Source organism: Salmo salar, chromosome 06 (assembly GCF_965601325.2).
Source record: "Salmo salar chromosome 06, fSalSal1, whole genome shotgun sequence".
Taxonomy (NCBI): domain Eukaryota; kingdom Metazoa; phylum Chordata; class Actinopteri; order Salmoniformes; family Salmonidae; genus Salmo; species Salmo salar.
In genome coordinates, this window is record NC_138296.1 from 35,361,814 (window position 1) to 35,380,000 (window position 18,187).

An 18,187-nucleotide genomic window follows, 5' to 3' on the forward strand; every position below is an offset into this window, starting at 1 on the left:
GACAGATCTGTCCAGGTAATCACAGCAGACTTTTCCCTCCTCTGCACCAACCATGGTTCCATCAAGACTGGGCTCATTCTAATGGGTCAGGAAACACAGACTGAGAGCAGACTGCTCTGAGCTACACAGCTGGGCTCTCAGTCTACCCATGCAGTCCACGTACTGACTGTCCTCATACACAGGTAGCCTATAGCTGTTCAGCCACTGTTTTGTTACTGCTTCAAGTTCTGCTTTAGAAAATCACTAATCTGTTTACAGAAAATCATCTGCAAAAGAATATTCTAGCTATATTGACTTTCATGCCTTGTAGGAAGTTCAGAATGTTCTTCAGTTAGTCAGTGCCTACTGTAATTCAAAGAGTGTACATTCTCTATTGCTATTTCACAACATACCAACCTGAGCCTTTAATAATTGAAGAAACAAAAGATATTCATGAGCTGAGCCTGGCATTCAGGCTGAAATTGATGGGTGACCCACGTCAGGGAAAATGGGTGGCTTGATGTTCTCGTAACATTTAGGAAGGGCCAGCCTATACCTGACGCACCAGTCCCGCCCTCAGTTTAAGGGGTTATGGAACGGAAATGTCAAGTCTGGACGGCGGTCGGCCAAAAAAACACACCAGAGAAATAACACCAGGATTGATCTTCAGGAACCAATAAAAAATGTACTTAAACATAACAGAGACAGATAGCTGCAAACAAGGGCAATGCTTGGAAAATTGTTCTAAATTGAGGATAGATTGATGGCACTATTGTTCCAGGGAAAGCAATACTGTAAGATATGAGGGACAGGATGAGGAATCACAGAGAAATCACAGAGAAATAGACTTGACTGTATCTATCTTGTTGTGGACAAATGAATCAGGCCATCATGGTGTATTACAGAATATGAGTTTGGTTATTAGACTGCTTTTAATACAACTGAGATACTCAATGTTCTCTGAGAAGATGTGTTCACATGGCTAAAAACTGTGATCAGTATTCTCTTATTAGACTAACCTCAATCAAAGCGCTGAGGCACTGAGTCAGAGCTGTAGAAACTTTAGACACCGCAAACTAACATGGCACAGGCATTACTTTAAACGTTTCTGTTCAACTTCTTCTTCCCTAAACATTATTTTCCAGACTCATCCGGAATTCTCCTTTTCAATTAACAGGAAGGTCAGGCTTTTCGGATGGAAGCGAAGGAAACACAGCCCTGGTTTTTAATGAGAAGCCACACTCAGGAGCATGACTTTCTAGCCGTCTGTCTGGTTACACTTAATATGGTCATATGGAACACAGGACTGAGATATGGAGAGAATGTAGCCTGGGGTGCCGAAAGAGAAGAGGGAGAAATGGAGAGAAAGAGACAGAGAGGGACATAGAAAAGCAAACACATACAATGAGATGCCCTATTGACATCATACAGAATGAGGCACAGTAAATAAGGTATAGCTAGCTATTCAACATGAATAGCACACAGCATACAGGAAACAAAGTGCAGATTGGCAGGCAGCAATGACATGATGGTATCACTCTACTCTATATCAATGGCTTCCTAAGAGATGTACATTTCAGCCAACTCTGGAAAGTGGCACATGGTATGGAATCATCCCCCCAGCACTATGCTCATAATAGATCAACATCAGTGACTCATCTTGGCAAGATAGCAGCACTCCTCCCCAGTCTGGACTGTGTGTGCATCCTCAGCACACTGTCTACAGAGGTTCTCTCTAACCGCTGCAGCATGTCTATGGTTGAGGTGCCACTGCAACATGGCCAATGCATACACAACCCTGGAGATGGTGATTGACTTCAGGAAATAACCTTCACCATCTCTCCCCTTTAAAATCAATGGCTCAGCTGTTAGCATGGCTGAGACGTTCAAATTCCTGGGGTCCATCATCTCCCACAACCTCAAGTGGGAGGACAACATCGTAGCAACCGCCAAGAAGGCACACCAGAGGATGGTTCAGGTCAATCATGACCAAAACCTCCCGCCACCTGGTTCACGATGATCTTCTCATTCATGGACTATGCACTCTGCACTATCATCCTAGATCTGCACATTGGTCTTTGCACTCTCTACACATGCTCATATGCACCAAACTCATAGATATTTCCCACTGCACATCATCCAGTATATTTAAAAAAAATAAAAAAAGGTAAACATCTCTACATACATAATTTAAAATGTAGCTTAGTGTTTCGTGAAGCTTGTAGTTCTTAGCTTACATAAGATTGTACATACCGCATGTTGATTTGTGTAAACTCTGCTTCTACAGGTTGTCTGTATATCTTGTGTATTGTGTACTCCGTGCTCTTACTTTTTTATTTATTTCACCTTTATTTAAAAACAAACGTACAGTCAATAACACAATAGAAAAGTCTATATGTGTGCAAATGGCGTAAGGAGATAAGGCAATAAATAGGCCATAGTAGCGAAGTAATTACAATTTAGCAAATTAACACTGGAGTGATATATGTGCAGATGATGATGTGCAAGTAGAAATACTGGAAATACTGGTGTGCAAAAGAGAAAAAAAGTAAATGAAACAATATGGAGATGAGGTAGGTAGTTGGATGGGCCATTTACAGATTGAGGCGGAGCTAGGTTGTCTGTATATCTTGTATATTGTATATATACAGCTGAAGTCGGAAGTTTACATACACTTAGGTTGGAGTCATTCTAACTCATTTTTCAACCACTCCACAAATTGATTGTTAACAAACTAGTTTTGGCAAGTCGTTTAGGACATCTAAGTAATTTTTACAACAATTGTTTACAGACAGATTATTTCACTTATAATTCACTGTATCACAATTCCAGTGGGTCAGAAGTTTACATACACTAAATTGACTGTGCCTTTAAACAGCTTGGAAAATTCCAGTAAATTATGTCATGGCTTTAGAAGCTTCTGATAGGCTAATTGACATCATTTGAGTCAATTGGAGGTGTACCTGTGGATGTATTTCAAGGCCTACCTTCAAACTCAGTGCCTCTTTGCTTGACACCATGGGAAAATCAAAAGAAATCTGCCAAAATTGTAGACCTCCACAAGTCTGGTTCATCCTTGGGAGCAATTTCCAAACGCCTGAAGGTACCACGTTCATCTGTACAAACAATAGTACGCAAGTAGAAACACCATGGGACCACGCAGCCGTCATACCGCTCAGGAAGGAGACTCGTTCTGTCTCCTAGAGATTAACGTACTTTGGTGCGAAAAGTGCAAATCAATCCCAGAACAACAGCAAAGGACCTTGTGAAGATGCTGGAGGAAACAGGTACAAAAGTATCTATATCCACAGTAAAACGAGTCCTATATCAACATAACCTGAAAGGCCGCTCAGCAAGGAAGAAGCCACTGTTCCAAAACAGCCATAAAAAAAGCTAGACTACGGTTTGCAACTGCACATGGGGACAAAGATCATACTTTTTGGAAAAAAGTCCTCTGGTCTGATGAAACAAAAATAGAACTGTTTGCCCATAATGATCATTGTTATGTTTGGATGAAAAAAGGGGGAGGCTTGCAAGCCGAAGAACATCATCCCAACCGTGAAGCATGGGGGTGGCAGCATCATGTTGTGGGGGTGCTTTGCTGCAGGAGGGACTGGTGCACCTCACAAAATAGATGGTATCATGAGGAGGAAAATTATGTGGATATATTGAAGCAACATCTCAAGACATCAGTCAGGAAGTTAAAGCTTGGTCGCAAATGGGTCTTCCAATTGGATAATGACTCCAAGCATACTTCCAAAGTTGTGGCAAAATGGCTTAAGGACAACAAAGTCAAGGTATTTGAGTGGCCATCACAAAGCCCTGACCTCAATCCTATAGAACATTTGTGGGCAGAACTGAAGGAGGCCTACAAACCTGACTCAGTTACAGCAGCTCTGTCAGGAGGAATGGGCCAAAATTTACCCAACATATTGTGGGAAGCTTGTGGAAGGAACGTTTGATCCAACGCTACCAAATACTAATTGAGTGTACGTAAACTTTTGACCCACTGGGAATGTGATGAAAGAAATAAAAGCTGAAATAAATCTCTATTATTCTAACATTTCACATTCTTCAAATAAAGTGGTGATCCTAACTGACCTAAGACAAGGAATTTTTACAAGGATTAAATGTCAGGAATTGTGAAAAACTGAGTTTCATTTATTTGACTAAGGTGTATGTAAACTTCCCACTTCAATTGTATATTGTATACTCTGTGCTCTTACATTGGGGCGGAGCTAGTTTGTATATCTTGTGTGTGTATGTATGTATGTATGTATGAGTATACTCTGTGCTCTTACATTGGGGCGGAGCTAGTTTGTATATCTTGTGTGTGTATGTATGTATGTATGTATGTATGTATGTATGAGTATACTCTGTGCTCTTACATTGAGGCAGAGCTAGTTTGTCTGCCTGTTTATTGTATAGCACCATTTCACCAAGTTAAATTCCTGTACATGTAAAAGTGTTTGGAAAATAAAGGTGAATACTAATGTTTATCAACATAGCTTGGATATGACAGAGATTTGGTCAACCCCAACTCAATGCGGATGGTTACCCAATCAAGAGAATGGAATTAGAGTGTAAAGGGCACAAAGTTCAATAATTAACTGGCCAATGAGACTTGAGGAAGTGTGGCCCCGAGTCGGAGTTTGTGGACAACATGTGTCCCAGGAGGTCATTAGAGCGGAATGAAATATTCAGCAAACATCCCCCTGGTAACAACAGACAGCACACTTCCTGTTTTATCAACACTGACAACCCAGCAGGGAGCCCAACAACCAAGCACTGCAGCCGCCAGCCATTTCATTGTGTACGTATCAGCAGCTACTGTATAACAATACAGTCAAGGGCAACGGAACGACAAAAGGAAAAATAAATTAGTCGGCTTTAGCTAGAGGAATCTGATGAGTTTGTGGAAATGAAAGGTTTTATGTAAATCACAGCCGACTGCAAGGCCTCGCGCACAACCACAGGGCGGGCGGAGGAACGCAATACTGCATTTAAATGAGCAGGGAATAATAAACATGTAACAACCCAGTAGCCTGTACCACCTTGTTGACGCAAGGTCAAATAGTGTTTTAGAAAAGACATGACGGAGGTTTAGGAACCTCTCACAGTAATATCGCTGATAGACCATATCAGTTATAACTTATGCCTTTCTCTATTTCAGCAACACAACTTTAAAAGGTTGAGTACAAAGGAAGGAGTGACAGAGTGGCTGGTAAGCCAATCACTGGCTGGAGATGGGCTACTCTGGTATGGTTGTGTGTAACACACTGACATCCTATGGTGAATAAGGGTCACTTCAACAGTACCATCTGAAACAGTAGTCATCATTGTATTACACAAATGCTGAAAATAGGAAGTGCTTTATTGTTCAGTTTCAATAAAATGGGGAACATTTCTGTCACTTCCCTTAAAAAAGAAAGAACAATGGTATTGAAAGAAAGAAGAGGATGATGATGGTTTGCAAGACATCTCCATATGAATTTATTCATTCAGCAGATGTTCCACTTCCAGAGCAATCTTAATGTCACAAATTATAGATACAGATTAAAAAATGTACATGTATATTTTAATAATATATTCCAGTGCTTTAAATGCAAGTACTAGAAGGTGCTCACAGGTAGGAACTCCACTGTTCCACCAAATGGCATTAAGGATAGGCTATCCTTGGTCCACAGAGTTCATAACAGTTCTCTCATCCCCTTGGGTAAGGTTAAGTCCTCATTGGCAGGTGTTGGTACGGCACTGGTTTTTCTTTAAGGCAACAGGGCAGAAGTCAACAGTATCAGAAGTCAGTTAGATCCTAAATGGGATCTCCATGTTGCAAAACTCAAACTCCTTCACCTCCTATTGGCTGGATGCTACCTTGATACGGTGGAACTGGACTGTGATTGGCTAGAGGTGGTGGTGGCGGCACTCAGCTGGGAGAAGCCACTGTGACTGGACTCCAGACTGGTCATAGAGCCCCTGGACAGACAGACAGGCAGACAGACACACAGACAATAGATTAAATATCCATCGAACACCTTTTCTTAGAGCACTGTTTCCCTAAGAATCTTTATAAACACCCTTATAAATTACCACAAATACATTTTCCCCACACAACTACGCACTGCCTAAAAAACAAGATAGCCTAAAACATTTACTCACTGACATGCAGCAGCCCTACACACTAAGCATCACTATAACAATACACTGCGTTATACAGTATAGTATAGTGAATGGTGACTGACCTGAAGTCTTCGGAGCCCAGCACCTCGGTGTAGAACATGACCTTACACTTGTGGGAGGAGACCTGCAGGGAGGCCAGCACGTCGTCCACCCGGGGCAGGCTGGAGGTAGAGCAGGCCGGGGAGCAGTGGAACCGCCATTGGAGGATGTAGAACCCGGGCCACCGAGTCACATGGGAGCCCTGGGGAGAGGAGGAGGGGACAGGTGAGGTGGAGGGTCAGAGGCAGTGTTTCCATTCAAATTCCGGCAATAGCTAATAGCACATTCAATATCTAAATGACAGACTTTATGTAATAGAAACCCATTTGAATTCCCTCATATGTAGGAAAATACTTTTGAAGGCATGCCCACTGCCGATTGACACCACATGGAAGTGACTGTAATGATTATTGAGCTACGCAAGGAGGAGGAATGATAGCCTACCAATTGAACGTCAGCTCCTTGCATGTCTTCCTCTGGCTACTCGACCAGGCATGAGGTTAGAAGAGGGAAGCTAAAAGACTTCATCTAAATTCTCCTCCTTGGTGGACTTGTATGACATCTCTGTAAATTGTCTTTTAGAGAGATTCATCTAGCAAAACGTAATAAAATACTTGAACATTTATCCTCTGTGTTCACACAGCTTTGTCTGTTAGACTCACTGGCATGGGAAACTTTGCAGGACAGTACCAGTTGATAAAATGATGTAAGTTTGCTAGTGAGAGAGTGAACTAAAGACAGACAGCCGGAGTAGACAGATGATGGGATTGAAAGACAACCTGAACCAACTTCCATGCATTGCAATGTTTTTATTTGTCAGCTTTTAGGTATATGTATAAAAAAAATAAAAAACGTCCAAAAGCCAGCAATTACCAGCTAACAAACACTGGTCAGAGATACTGCCTAGGGATGAAGAGACCAGATATGAGCACTGCACAGAACGCTCATTGACATCAGTGGATGTTTCAGTTACACTCACGTCTTAGGATTCATCCCTGAGGTTGGTGGTTAGTTTCCGTAGTGGTATATTGTAATTACTTCGCCACCATGGCCTATTTATTGCCTTACCTCCCTTATCTTACCTCATTTGCACACACTGCATGTAGACTTTTAATACTGCATTATTGACTGCATGTTTGTTTATTCCATGTGTAACTCTGTGTTGTTGTTTGTGTCGAACTGCTTTGCTTTATCTTGGCCAGGTCGCAGTTGTAAATGAGAACTTGTTCTCAACTAGCCTACCTGGATAAATAAAGGTGAAATATATACTTTTTTTTTTATAAAATAGTGGTTATCACATTTGCCTCACACGCAAAATGTCCCCGGTTCGAAACCGGGCGGAAACATGTTTTATGGGGGCTCCCGATTGGCACAGCGGTCTAAGGCACTGCATCTCAGTGCTAGAGGCGTCACTACAGATCCTGGTTCGTTTCCAGGCTGTATCACAACTGGCCGTGATTGGGAGTCCCATCGGGCGGCGTACAATTGGCCCAGCGTCGTCCGGGTTTGGCCGGGGTAGGCCGTCATTGTAAAATAAGAATATGTTCTTAACTGACTTGCCTAGTTAAATAAAGGTTAAAAAAAAAATACATATACAAATAAAAAGTAGTACATGTTATCACGAACACATATATTCAGAAATGTTCAGAAACACAGCCAATTGAACAGACCCACTTACACAAATCCAAATGAGGTACTACCAATCATCAGACCCACCTGTACCAGCTGTGGATGTGACGGTGCCTGTTTCAGTCTCTTACCTGAACACTCTCTCCCTCCTTGCAGGTGAGTGCTGTCTCCACCATACTGTAGTCTTGCCCCAGAATCCAGGATCTGTCAATCAGCTGCATGTTGTTGGTGGCTGGCGACACGATGCTGCCGTGGGCCCCCTGGACGTCCCTCTTGGGGGGCTGGGGGGCCCTCCTGGAGTGGTAGATGTTGAAGATGACGTCTCCTTTACACACGTCAAAGTCCCAGGTGATCACAGAAGAGGGCTCGGAGATTTCGATCAGCAGCTGGAACAGGATTGGTAGTGAGTGAACACAGTAGGACAAAACTACAGACAAAAGATCATTAAATCACTGTAATAGGTTTTTACAGCTTTTTGCTGTTGTGTTGTATTTCTCCACTAGGGGGAGCAACCTAACCTACTGTTTAAGCAGAGTCAACTGAGAAGCTGGAAAACACATACTGTAGTTACTGTTTAGATCAGGTTACCTCATGTGGGGCCCCCTTGAAGACACTGGCAGTCTTGTAGATGGTGTCTGTCCACAGCCGCAGCTCCTCACTTTCCAGCGTCTCTGCTGTTCTGTACAGAGATTTGGGGACCATACCTCCTTCAGGGATCTCACACTGGATATGACATGACAGAGGACACAAGAGACAGAGACAAAATCAGCCCCCAGTTTTATCAGCACACACAGCTAGGAAAATGTCTAATAAGATGACCACGGTTAACTATATTATGTACTAGCAGCATTAGCCATTATGAATTCATATGCATGTAGAAGGGTACTGTATAAAACAGCCAGATGAGACTCCGGTCTGCCAGACAGACTCACCAGGCAGTCTCCTCCCAGGAAGTCAGGGATGACCTCTCTATCGATGTAATCCACCAGACCTCCAGGCCCCTGGTAGTCATTCGCAGCATACACCAGGAACTTCTTCCTGGTGTTCTCGTCAATGAATGGACTGACCTGAGAACAGAGCACAGACAATCAGGGTCAAAGGTCGTCTCACGTTTGCTCTGCACATGCAATTGAATACAACTGAACGTGATCAAGTTGGAGAGAAAGAGAGCGAGCACTGTACAATGTAATGTACACTACAATGTGTGATGTTAAAGGCTCTCACCAGGGTCCAGAGCACAGGGAAGACCCGTGGAGCCCTCAGTATGAGCAGACATCCCAGGGTCTCTGGGTAGTTAGCCTCCACCACCTCTATGATCCTCAGCAGGGCTTTAACCCCCGGACGCCACAGGTGACGCATGTTTAACCCCTCCAGGTCCACCAGGCACGTCCAGCAGCTGACAGATAGAGACAGGAGGGTTATAGGACATACTGTATTCAGGGATGAGAGACATAAGTGGAGTGAGTGTGAAATGGTAGCTACCTGATGGGTCGGCCAAAGACTCTGGTGTTCTCTTCACAGCGCCTCAGACCTTCCTCGTTGATGGACAGGACCTGAGGGAGAGTGTAGAGGTGAGAGGTCAGGGGAAGGGAGATCATTTGTGTATAGTATGTGTTTATACCCAGCATCTGAATGTGTATAGTATGTGTTTATACCCAGCATCTGAATGTGTATAGTATGTGTTTATACCCAGCATCTGAATATGTGTGTGTGTGTGTGTGTGTGTGTGTGTGTGTGTGTGTGTGTGTGTGTGTGTGTGTGTGTGTGTCATACTCACTTGTCTCAGAAGGGACTCCTCGCCCAAGGCGCGTACTAAACCCTTGGTATCCATTTGACCGAGTCGCAGAATATACAGAGGGCGTCCATCTATAGACAAACATGGACACAAACACATGACCTCACTGTTAAAGCTACAAGAGGATCAGTAACGATCATGACATTAAAGTCGCAGACAGTATTCAGTTCAATCAATAGAGAAACTGAGTCAGATTGTGTTGACCATAATCACATCTACAGTATATCCATTTACAACTCACATTAAAGTCATTCATGTAAATATAGGCGTTTTACTACCAGCTGTATTTGGTTTTAGGTGGGGGTTATTGTTATTATGGTTACTATGGGCCACTTCCTGGTCTGAGGTCCTAGATGTCCAATTGGCTATCAGCTAGTTGGAGACAATGGGTAATTTCCTCTGCCCAGACGTTTCTGACACATGCCAGATCTTACAATGCCTGGACAGGTATTTTACGTCTCAGCTAACCACATCATATGCTATAGCAATCTGTCAGTTGATGACACAGCAGGAGAACGCGACCAACAGCTACCCGTCTGACTCATGCCCACAGACTGGGAGATTTCCCTTGACACATAGTAGGCAGGTTTCCATTGACCCAGGTTTATACAAATATAAAAACCTTGTGGCAGTGTAATGGAAACGGCAGCTGTAGGAGAAATGTTCTAAAGATCAACAACATTGTATCATCTGTTTGACAGGGGTGGATTTTTATTTTGTCCAACATTCTTTATTGCGACAAATGATAGAAACGGTGCTTTCGAATAAATAATGATTGCCCAATCATTTTGACGGTACGCGGGTCACGTGACGTCATCATGTTACTATAAAGCTCCACTCCACATTTCATTCTAAATGCCTACTGCTTGCTAAATCAAAATGTTCAACTATACAAATAATATTTCTTTGCAGGACAAGGATTGTCCTGACTTTCAAGAATGCCTGTATTGCTTCGCCTTGCTTTTCTGGTTGTTTCACCATCCAACTATTTCTGAGCGAGAGGAGTGCAAGTTTCACCATGGCACAGTCCGTGGCATACACTGGCACATGAGAAATATTTGTCATTTCTTGCATTCTATCCATGCAAGCTACCTGAGACATAAAACGGATCGGTGGGAGCGGGCATACAGGCTTATTAATGCACAATTTGCCAAAATGGATAATGAAAACACTTCAAATCACTTAAATTTGTGTTCAACACTAGGTTTTTGCAAAAAAAAAATATATATTTTTTTTTAGGTGTGACGTCATTACGTCCAGCTGTTTTTATTAACACAAAACAGTTCAACAGAAATGCACCATAGCAGGAAATTGTTGCAACTATTTTTTATGCAAAATGTTAAAAAAAATGTATTATACATAATCACTGGACAAGTTCATGGAAACATAGCTAGTGATGTCACTTCCAGAGAAGCAACCAGACATTACAGTTAGTCATTAACAATACATATAAGAGCTGGGACACATTCACTAGAAACCAAACGGAAGAAACCACTGTGAAACTGTGGTGGTGCAGTACTTCCTGAATTTGTGCAATAAGAACACTCATTTCAAAATATATTTTCATCTTCTGTCTGTGCCCATTGAACACAACCCTGCCGTTAAAACCCTATCCTGCTCCGAGAGTACCCACCTCTGTCATGGTGGTGCCAGCCCCCGGTGTAGTAGTCGTGTAGCAGCTGAGGTCTCTCCCAGGAGTCCAGCAGGAAGTCCACCTGGTGCTGCTTCCTCCAGGTGAGCGACTGACACAGGATCTCCCTGGCCTTCTCCAGGTTAAAGTCCCGGGCCCGCAGGAAACGCAGCACGTGCTGGTCTTTAGGGATCTAGGGGAGGGAGAGGAGATTGTGTTTATTCAGATGTTGTGGTGTGTGTGAGTCGGATGTGACTTTTACTTACATCTATGTTCTTTGGATTCAAGTTTTGCTCTTGTTTGCAGCTATTTGAGTCAGAGTTTGAGTGTTAGGTGTGTTCATACACGTGTCTCACCTTTCCCTTGTGGGTCTCCTGCAGCCACTGGCGTAGTCTTATAAGACAGCTCTCCTGCAGCGGCGTCAGGTCTCCTAGGTAACGCCTGATGTAGTCAGCATCCAACTTGTCTGCAATCGAAACACAGACAGTCAATTCACACACATACCCAAATGCTAAGTCCACCAGCCCAATGCAGCCCAAGCCAAGGCCAGAATGTTTGCTTTCAGAGCCAGTGGAATGGGATTGGGACTTCAGCCGTGACAGATCCTTCAGATTGTGTGTGTTTATTATCGTGTTGATTCTGACTCGGAACACTGACCATCTGGGGAGCCAGGCGGTAGATCTGTGGGGCTGGCAGAGAGGGTCTCTTCGGCAGTGGGCACAAGGATGGCATTGGCAGGGGCACTGGTGAGTGGCAGCTGGAGCCTGGCAGTGGGTGGGGGGGCCTGAGGGGGGCTCCAGCGGGGGACGTGGGTCACCCCCTCGTCCTCCAACTCCTTCAGGTAATACTCTATGATCTCTTTGCCCTGGAGGACAGAGCACATGACTGCATAAGGACAGTACCGGTAGCTAGTGTAATGAGCAAACACTGTGGGCAAATACTGCATGTTTGTTTACACACGCGCCTGGCCGCAGACGAGCACACACCATTGTGTGACCAAGCTGAGCAGGATATATGGCCCAACGGGCAAATGTGAGAAGATCCTGGATAAGACACAGTTTACACAGACCTGCCAGACTGGATCACAGAAGGCCTGGAAATAGACTGCGCAAGCATGCTCATGTAACACTGGGTCTATATGGGGGAGCAGCATGCTGGATGATGATGATGGTATATCCTATAGCCTCATCCATCCCCCACACTGACATGTATCCTGTACTCACATGCTCACAGACTGACACATGAACACACCTTTTTAATACTGTTGGCATACTGCTTCATGGCTAGCTTCTCGGCCGCGTTCTCAAAGCCAAAAAAGGACTTGATGTCCAGACTGGCTGTCTGCTCGAAACACGTCCACTCCTCATTCTCTGGGTGAACCTGTGGAGGAAGCACAACTCATCACAAAACAGACGCCAAATGGATGAACCCTTTACACTGGTGGGAATTGGCCTGTATGGATAGGGCTAAATTGAAATGTTTCTTACAGAAGAAACATGAAAAGCATATAAGCATGGTAGCAATTGAAAGGGAACAGTTCGGAGATTATGGGAAAATTGTTAGGCCACAAACATTACACTGATGATTTTACATTTACTATATTCTCCGGCGCATTTGTTGATCAAATCTGAAAATACTCTGGATACATTCAGTAATATGCCGCGACTATTCCTGGAAAATGTGGTGTCTCCAAGCAGCTACATACCTCTCCAAAGTGTGAAGTTCCTACGTAACTTCCATTCACTTAAGACACAAATAACAGTCCTAAGGTGCTTTATTTTGGCTCTCTTGTAGTTGTTATGTAAGGAACACAACCGTGCATTCCTACCATCACAATTACTGTTGCTTACACAATCCAAAAATGTCCCATTATAAATCACAATCGGGGTCAGGTGGGCATTGATTGAAAGCTTGCTCTATTGCCACCATGACAAGCTAAGTTATAAAATAGGATTTTACAGTGTTAGGCTTTCACAGGGTAATTCAAAGAAACGGATCGTAATGTTGGTGCGCATAGAAAGGAGTCACGCGTGCATTCACGTACACGTTCCACTGAGATTTTTCTTCAAAACAGACAAACATAGGCTCATTTTGTTGAGAACTACCCAGGGCATGATGCCATGTCATCTTGTAACTGTACATCAAACGTAGTGATCATAAGCACTGACACTGTATATGACATGAGTTTTATGATATGGAAATGTGATGTGCACATTTGGACTCACGGGTGTTTGGCTTGTATGACATCAAAGCGGTATTTATTACCATCTTCGACGTCTCATCCTTAAAAATACATAGAGTCCTCTTAACTTACAGCATGTTCCTCACTCAGACAACTAAACATTTGCACAAGTTGTCCAATTAGCAGGAGGGATGGGGGCAACTCCCTGTCGCGTGCTGTGCTCAAGTTCAAAACACACACAATTACTATATGTTGCTAGTCTTTTGACCAATCAGATCAGCTCTGAAAAAGATCTCATGTGCAAAGACCTGATGTGATTGGTCAAAAGACCAATGAGTGTAAAAAAAGATCAGAATTAGGCTGCCTGTGTAAAACGCAGCCCATGTAACCGATGATTATTATAGTTGTGGGACACACCCTGTAGTTGCAGATCTCATGGACGATGACTCTGTTGGAGAAGGTCTCATTGACGACCTCAATGTGCAGCGCCCTCTCCCTGCGGTCCAGAGTGTTCTTATGGATGAAGTACAGGTAGTCCACACCAGCCATCTAGACACACACAGTAGACCACGGTCAATCAACTCTGGACAACACTAACACAACATCAACACAACGTCCCTACCAGGATACTCAGGTCTGAAGGGAAATAATCACTAATAGCCTTCACATAAGAAAATAAGAGAATCAAAACAGACGCTATTATACATTGCTAGCTTGAGTAGCTTCACTGCTCAAGGGAAAAGTTAAAGGTGAAAGGTTAAAAGGTAAGATACCCTTTTGAACAGCCGGGGGGCGTCTGCCTCCACCTTACAGCGCCTCTCAATGAACACAGTGGCACCGTCATCACTGTGCTCCTCCTTCACCACCTCACTGTCCACAAAGATGGGGATCAGGGGGCAGTTTGGAAACCTCCGCACATAGGCCTAATGGGAGAGAGGGAAGGAGGAAGAAAATATGCAATATTACTCACATGATGAAAAGAAAACGCAATCCATGACATAGTGAAAGTATTTTCTGGGTTATAATCACTTTGATCAAAAAAACGTGTATGATGTCCGCCCTAAGGCCACTGTTATTGTTTTTGTTTCCATGGCGAAGCAGAGGTGGGGAGCGTTGCGCTTCAAGGTAAAATAAATTGCATTACATGCTGCTGTTCTATCACGCCTGCAATGACGACCGACAGAAAAACACTCTGTTGTTTGCAGAAAGGTCTTCGTTGTTGTAATATTGCAAACGGATAAGTTAGTAGGTCATGTGACAATCAGAGTCCAACCAGAGTCAATGTCAAGAGCTGAGATAGTTATGTCACCACCCCCCCACCCACCCCCAGGCCTGACCAATACAAAGAGCACACATGTTGATTACATATGATGGTTCTCAACTGAACTCTACCCGTAACTCAATGAGTCCCACTGTAACGGGGGAGCTACAAACTATTAAAAGCTATATATGAAAAGCTGAGACTCTCACAAACATGTTTTGCCCTATGACTCTCACAAGCTGCACAAGAGTCGTTAGACGGTAAAGGGATCTTCTACATAGCAGATCCCGCACGTTAATCACATTTATTTTATGTAACCTTTATTTAAACTAGGCAAGTCAGTTAAAAACAAATTCTTATTTACAATGACGGCCTACCCCGGCCAAACCCTAACGACGCTGGGCCAATTGTGCCCTATGGGACTCCCAATCACGGCCGGATGTGATACAGCCTGGAATCAAACCAGGGTCTGTAGTGACGCCTCCAGCACTGAGATGCAGTGCCTTAGACCGCTGCGCCACTCGGGAGCCCAGTGTCTACATAGTGTCTATAAAACTGTAATAAGCTCACATTGTTGCTGTCCAACTGCAGACTCCACACAGTTGTCAGTTGTTCATTTCAGTGCACAAACAATTTTGCACAGCATTTGTATAAATTCATTTTATCAGGTTTTTGTTTTGGCGGACCTTGTTATCACTAGCGGTTCTGGGGGGGGGGGGGGCAGTGCCCCTGTGACAACAATTTTGGACCCCCTTCTGGCCCCCCTAAATGTGGAGTATGAAATAATTTTTACTATCGTTCTTTTTTTACATCCGTTATTAGACAGTGGCAACGATGATGATTATGAACATGGTCTTTTGCCTGCTAATGCCTGCAATGCAGTGAATAAAACGATATGACAACAATAACGTCTAATGTAACTGGCCCCTCTAACAGTACAACTGGCCCCAGCTTAGCCACCCCCAGTTGAAATGGTCTAGAACCACCACTGCTTATTATCCCCAAAGATGAAATCGGGGAGGGGACTTTGGATCGGTCTCTGTCCGTCCAGCCGTCTGTCCGTACATTAGTCACACGCGATCTCGACAGCATTGGCCCGATGTTGATGAAACTTGGGTGAATGATGCGGCATTTACAATGCATCTTTCGTGGAGGACAACATGTTTACTGTTGCTTTGTTATTGTCATTTGTCAATAAAACTCATGAATGCAACTGTTTAGTGTTCTACTTGTATCCCTGGTTGTCCTGAAAAGAAAATGGTAAAACACTTGACTGTGAGGTTAAATATAAGGGTTGGACATGCAGATAAATGAAAGTCAGATAAACGAAAAGCTGATTTTGCTGGAATCTGATTGTGCTAATTTGGGGTTTCGCCCTATGGTGCAGAGTACACAGATGTTAATCTGCTGACACACACATAAAACACCCACCCTTTCAGAGTCACTATCTGGGTTTCGATCCAATTGGCAACAGATTTTCATGCAATTATTAGAATAGAACATTTCCCACCAGTGGCGTTTCCACCAAACTGACTTGTTGATAAAAATCAGTGTGTGATGACGTAGTGCACACAAAATGTATTGTTTTTGCTTAAGTTTTAAAATACCAAATAATGGGTTTCCATCACATTTTCTACTCTAGCGATAGTTTTGTAACAAAAACTGTTGTATTAAATAGCAACTGTGCCTACTCTGGTCATGACACATGATCTCTAGCCAACAGCTCACAGTTACAGTGAGGGTAGGCTAGTCCACATGATGAGATCATTATGGATAATAATATTATGGATTATTACGAGAATATTTATATTTGTCAAATGGCAGTCAAGCATCGATCATCATGTCACCAGAATAAGACCCTCAATATTTATTGGAAAAGAGAATCAATCTATTCACTGTGCACTTTCACCACCTTGTGAAGTTCATCATAACTTATTTAATTTGTAGCCTAATAAAGTGCATGGTTTCCCGAGTTGTAGTGGGAGGACCAAATACCATAATATGGCTCCAATAATATTTATTCTATAAATATTTACGCATTAAAAAGGAATTTCCAACACCATTTCTCGAATAATTAATTTTACCGATACAAAAAGATGCCAACGAACAAATGATCTGGAGGCATTTATAAAATTGGACCGGTACTTCCTGTTTCCATCACAACGTGGTTAATGACAGTGCAACAGTGCAAGTCTTTATGGATCAAACAAAGCTGGTGTGCAGTCGATAGAATGACGAGGTACAAAGACAAAGACATCATCCGGGAATATTGATTGAATAACATGACAGAAGGATATACAGTTGACTACAGTTACACAACCAAGACATGTAACAACTATCTTTCAATGCTTGGGAACATAAGATACGGAGTCCATTTCCTTCTTCCCCATTACCAAGCCAAAACACTACACTAGTATATAGGCTTCAGTGCATAAACCAAGAAGCTTACAGTTAGATAGTTGGGTGCATTGTCCATCGTCTCTAACAGTGCCTCAGACGTTCTGAGCCTACATGCAAATTCGAACTATTTTGGCCTAAATCTTGCTTTAGGATAGATAAAACATCCATTATTTTGTGTCTGGATTTTGTGTTATTAGTCAAAGATACTGGCTTCTTGTTAAGGCTAGGGCTGATTTCAAGGTTTTACTGGTAACCTACAATGCATTACATCGACTTGCTCCTACCCATTTGGTCCTGTCGTACATACCTAGACGTACACTACATTCACAAGACACAGGCCTCCTTATTGTTCATAGAAGTTCTAAGCAAACAGCTGGAGGCAGGGCATTCTCCTATAGCGCTCCATTTTTATGGAACGGTCTACCGATCCATGTGAGAGACACAGACTCGGTCTCAACCTTTAAGTCTTTACTGAACACTCATCTCTTCAGTAGGTCCCTATGATTGAGCGTACTCTGGCCCAGGGGTGAGAAGGTGAACGGCAAGGCACTGGAGTGACGAACCACCCTTGCTGTCTCTGCCTGGCCGGCTCCCCTCTCTCCAATGGGATTCTCTGCTTCTATTGCAGGGGCTGAGTCACTCTCTCCCATGCCGTCCTTAGGTGGGGTGCATTGTGCCAGGCTTTTTTCACTCTACCCTACTTAAGTGGGTTGAGTTACTAAAGTGATCTTCCTGTCCAGTTTTGCGCCCCCTCAGGCTCGGGCGGTGGGGGAGATCTTTGTGGGCTATACTCTGCCTTGTCTCAGGGTAGTAAGTTAGTGGTCTGTTGATATCCCTTTGGTGGTGTGGGGGTTGTGCTTTGACAAAGTGGGTGGGGTTATATCCTGCCTGGTTGGCCCTGTAACTTTGGACAGGGCCAGTGTCCCCTGACCCCCCCTGTCTCAGTATCTATGCTGCAATAGTCTATATGCCAGGAAACTAGGGTCAGTCTGTCCTATCTGGTGTACTGTGTGATCTTAGCTATGCTCCCTCTAAAGCCCCCCCCCCTCCCCAAAATCCGCCCAAACAAGACATGGTATCAACAGCAAGCTG

At 43.5% G+C, this 18,187-nt stretch overlaps 1 protein-coding gene across 4 annotated transcripts in view; it reads right to left on the bottom strand.

Moving 5' to 3' along the window:
- Positions 1–5,335: 5,335 nt before the first annotated feature.
- LOC106606997 (SEC14-like protein 1) overlaps positions 5,336–18,187 on the bottom strand; it is an 18,599-nt gene continuing 5,747 nt past the window's right edge. For 2 of the 4 annotated variants that reach the window (XM_014203526.3, XM_045720306.2), the window contains exons 3-17: positions 14,208–14,357; positions 13,852–13,983; positions 12,504–12,632; positions 11,910–12,117; positions 11,609–11,718; positions 11,256–11,445; positions 9,605–9,693; positions 9,310–9,380; positions 9,052–9,223; positions 8,760–8,894; positions 8,416–8,550; positions 7,959–8,213; positions 6,222–6,400; positions 5,854–5,955; positions 5,336–5,742 (exon numbers count right to left, since the gene is read on the bottom strand). In XM_014203526.3, coding sequence (XP_014059001.2) covers positions 5,670–5,742; positions 5,854–5,955; positions 6,222–6,400; positions 7,959–8,213; positions 8,416–8,550; positions 8,760–8,894; positions 9,052–9,223; positions 9,310–9,380; positions 9,605–9,693; positions 11,256–11,445; positions 11,609–11,718; positions 11,910–12,117; positions 12,504–12,632; positions 13,852–13,983; positions 14,208–14,357 — 2,130 coding nt within the window. In that variant the 3' untranslated portion in view covers positions 5,336–5,669. Of the gene's footprint in view, positions 5,743–5,832; positions 5,956–6,221; positions 6,401–7,958; positions 8,214–8,415; positions 8,551–8,759; positions 8,895–9,051; positions 9,224–9,309; positions 9,381–9,604; positions 9,694–11,255; positions 11,446–11,608; positions 11,719–11,909; positions 12,118–12,503; positions 12,633–13,851; positions 13,984–14,207; positions 14,358–14,463; positions 14,586–18,187 lie in introns of those variants that run through there. The other 2 variants (XM_014203528.3, XM_014203527.3) reach the window with 2 other exon arrangements.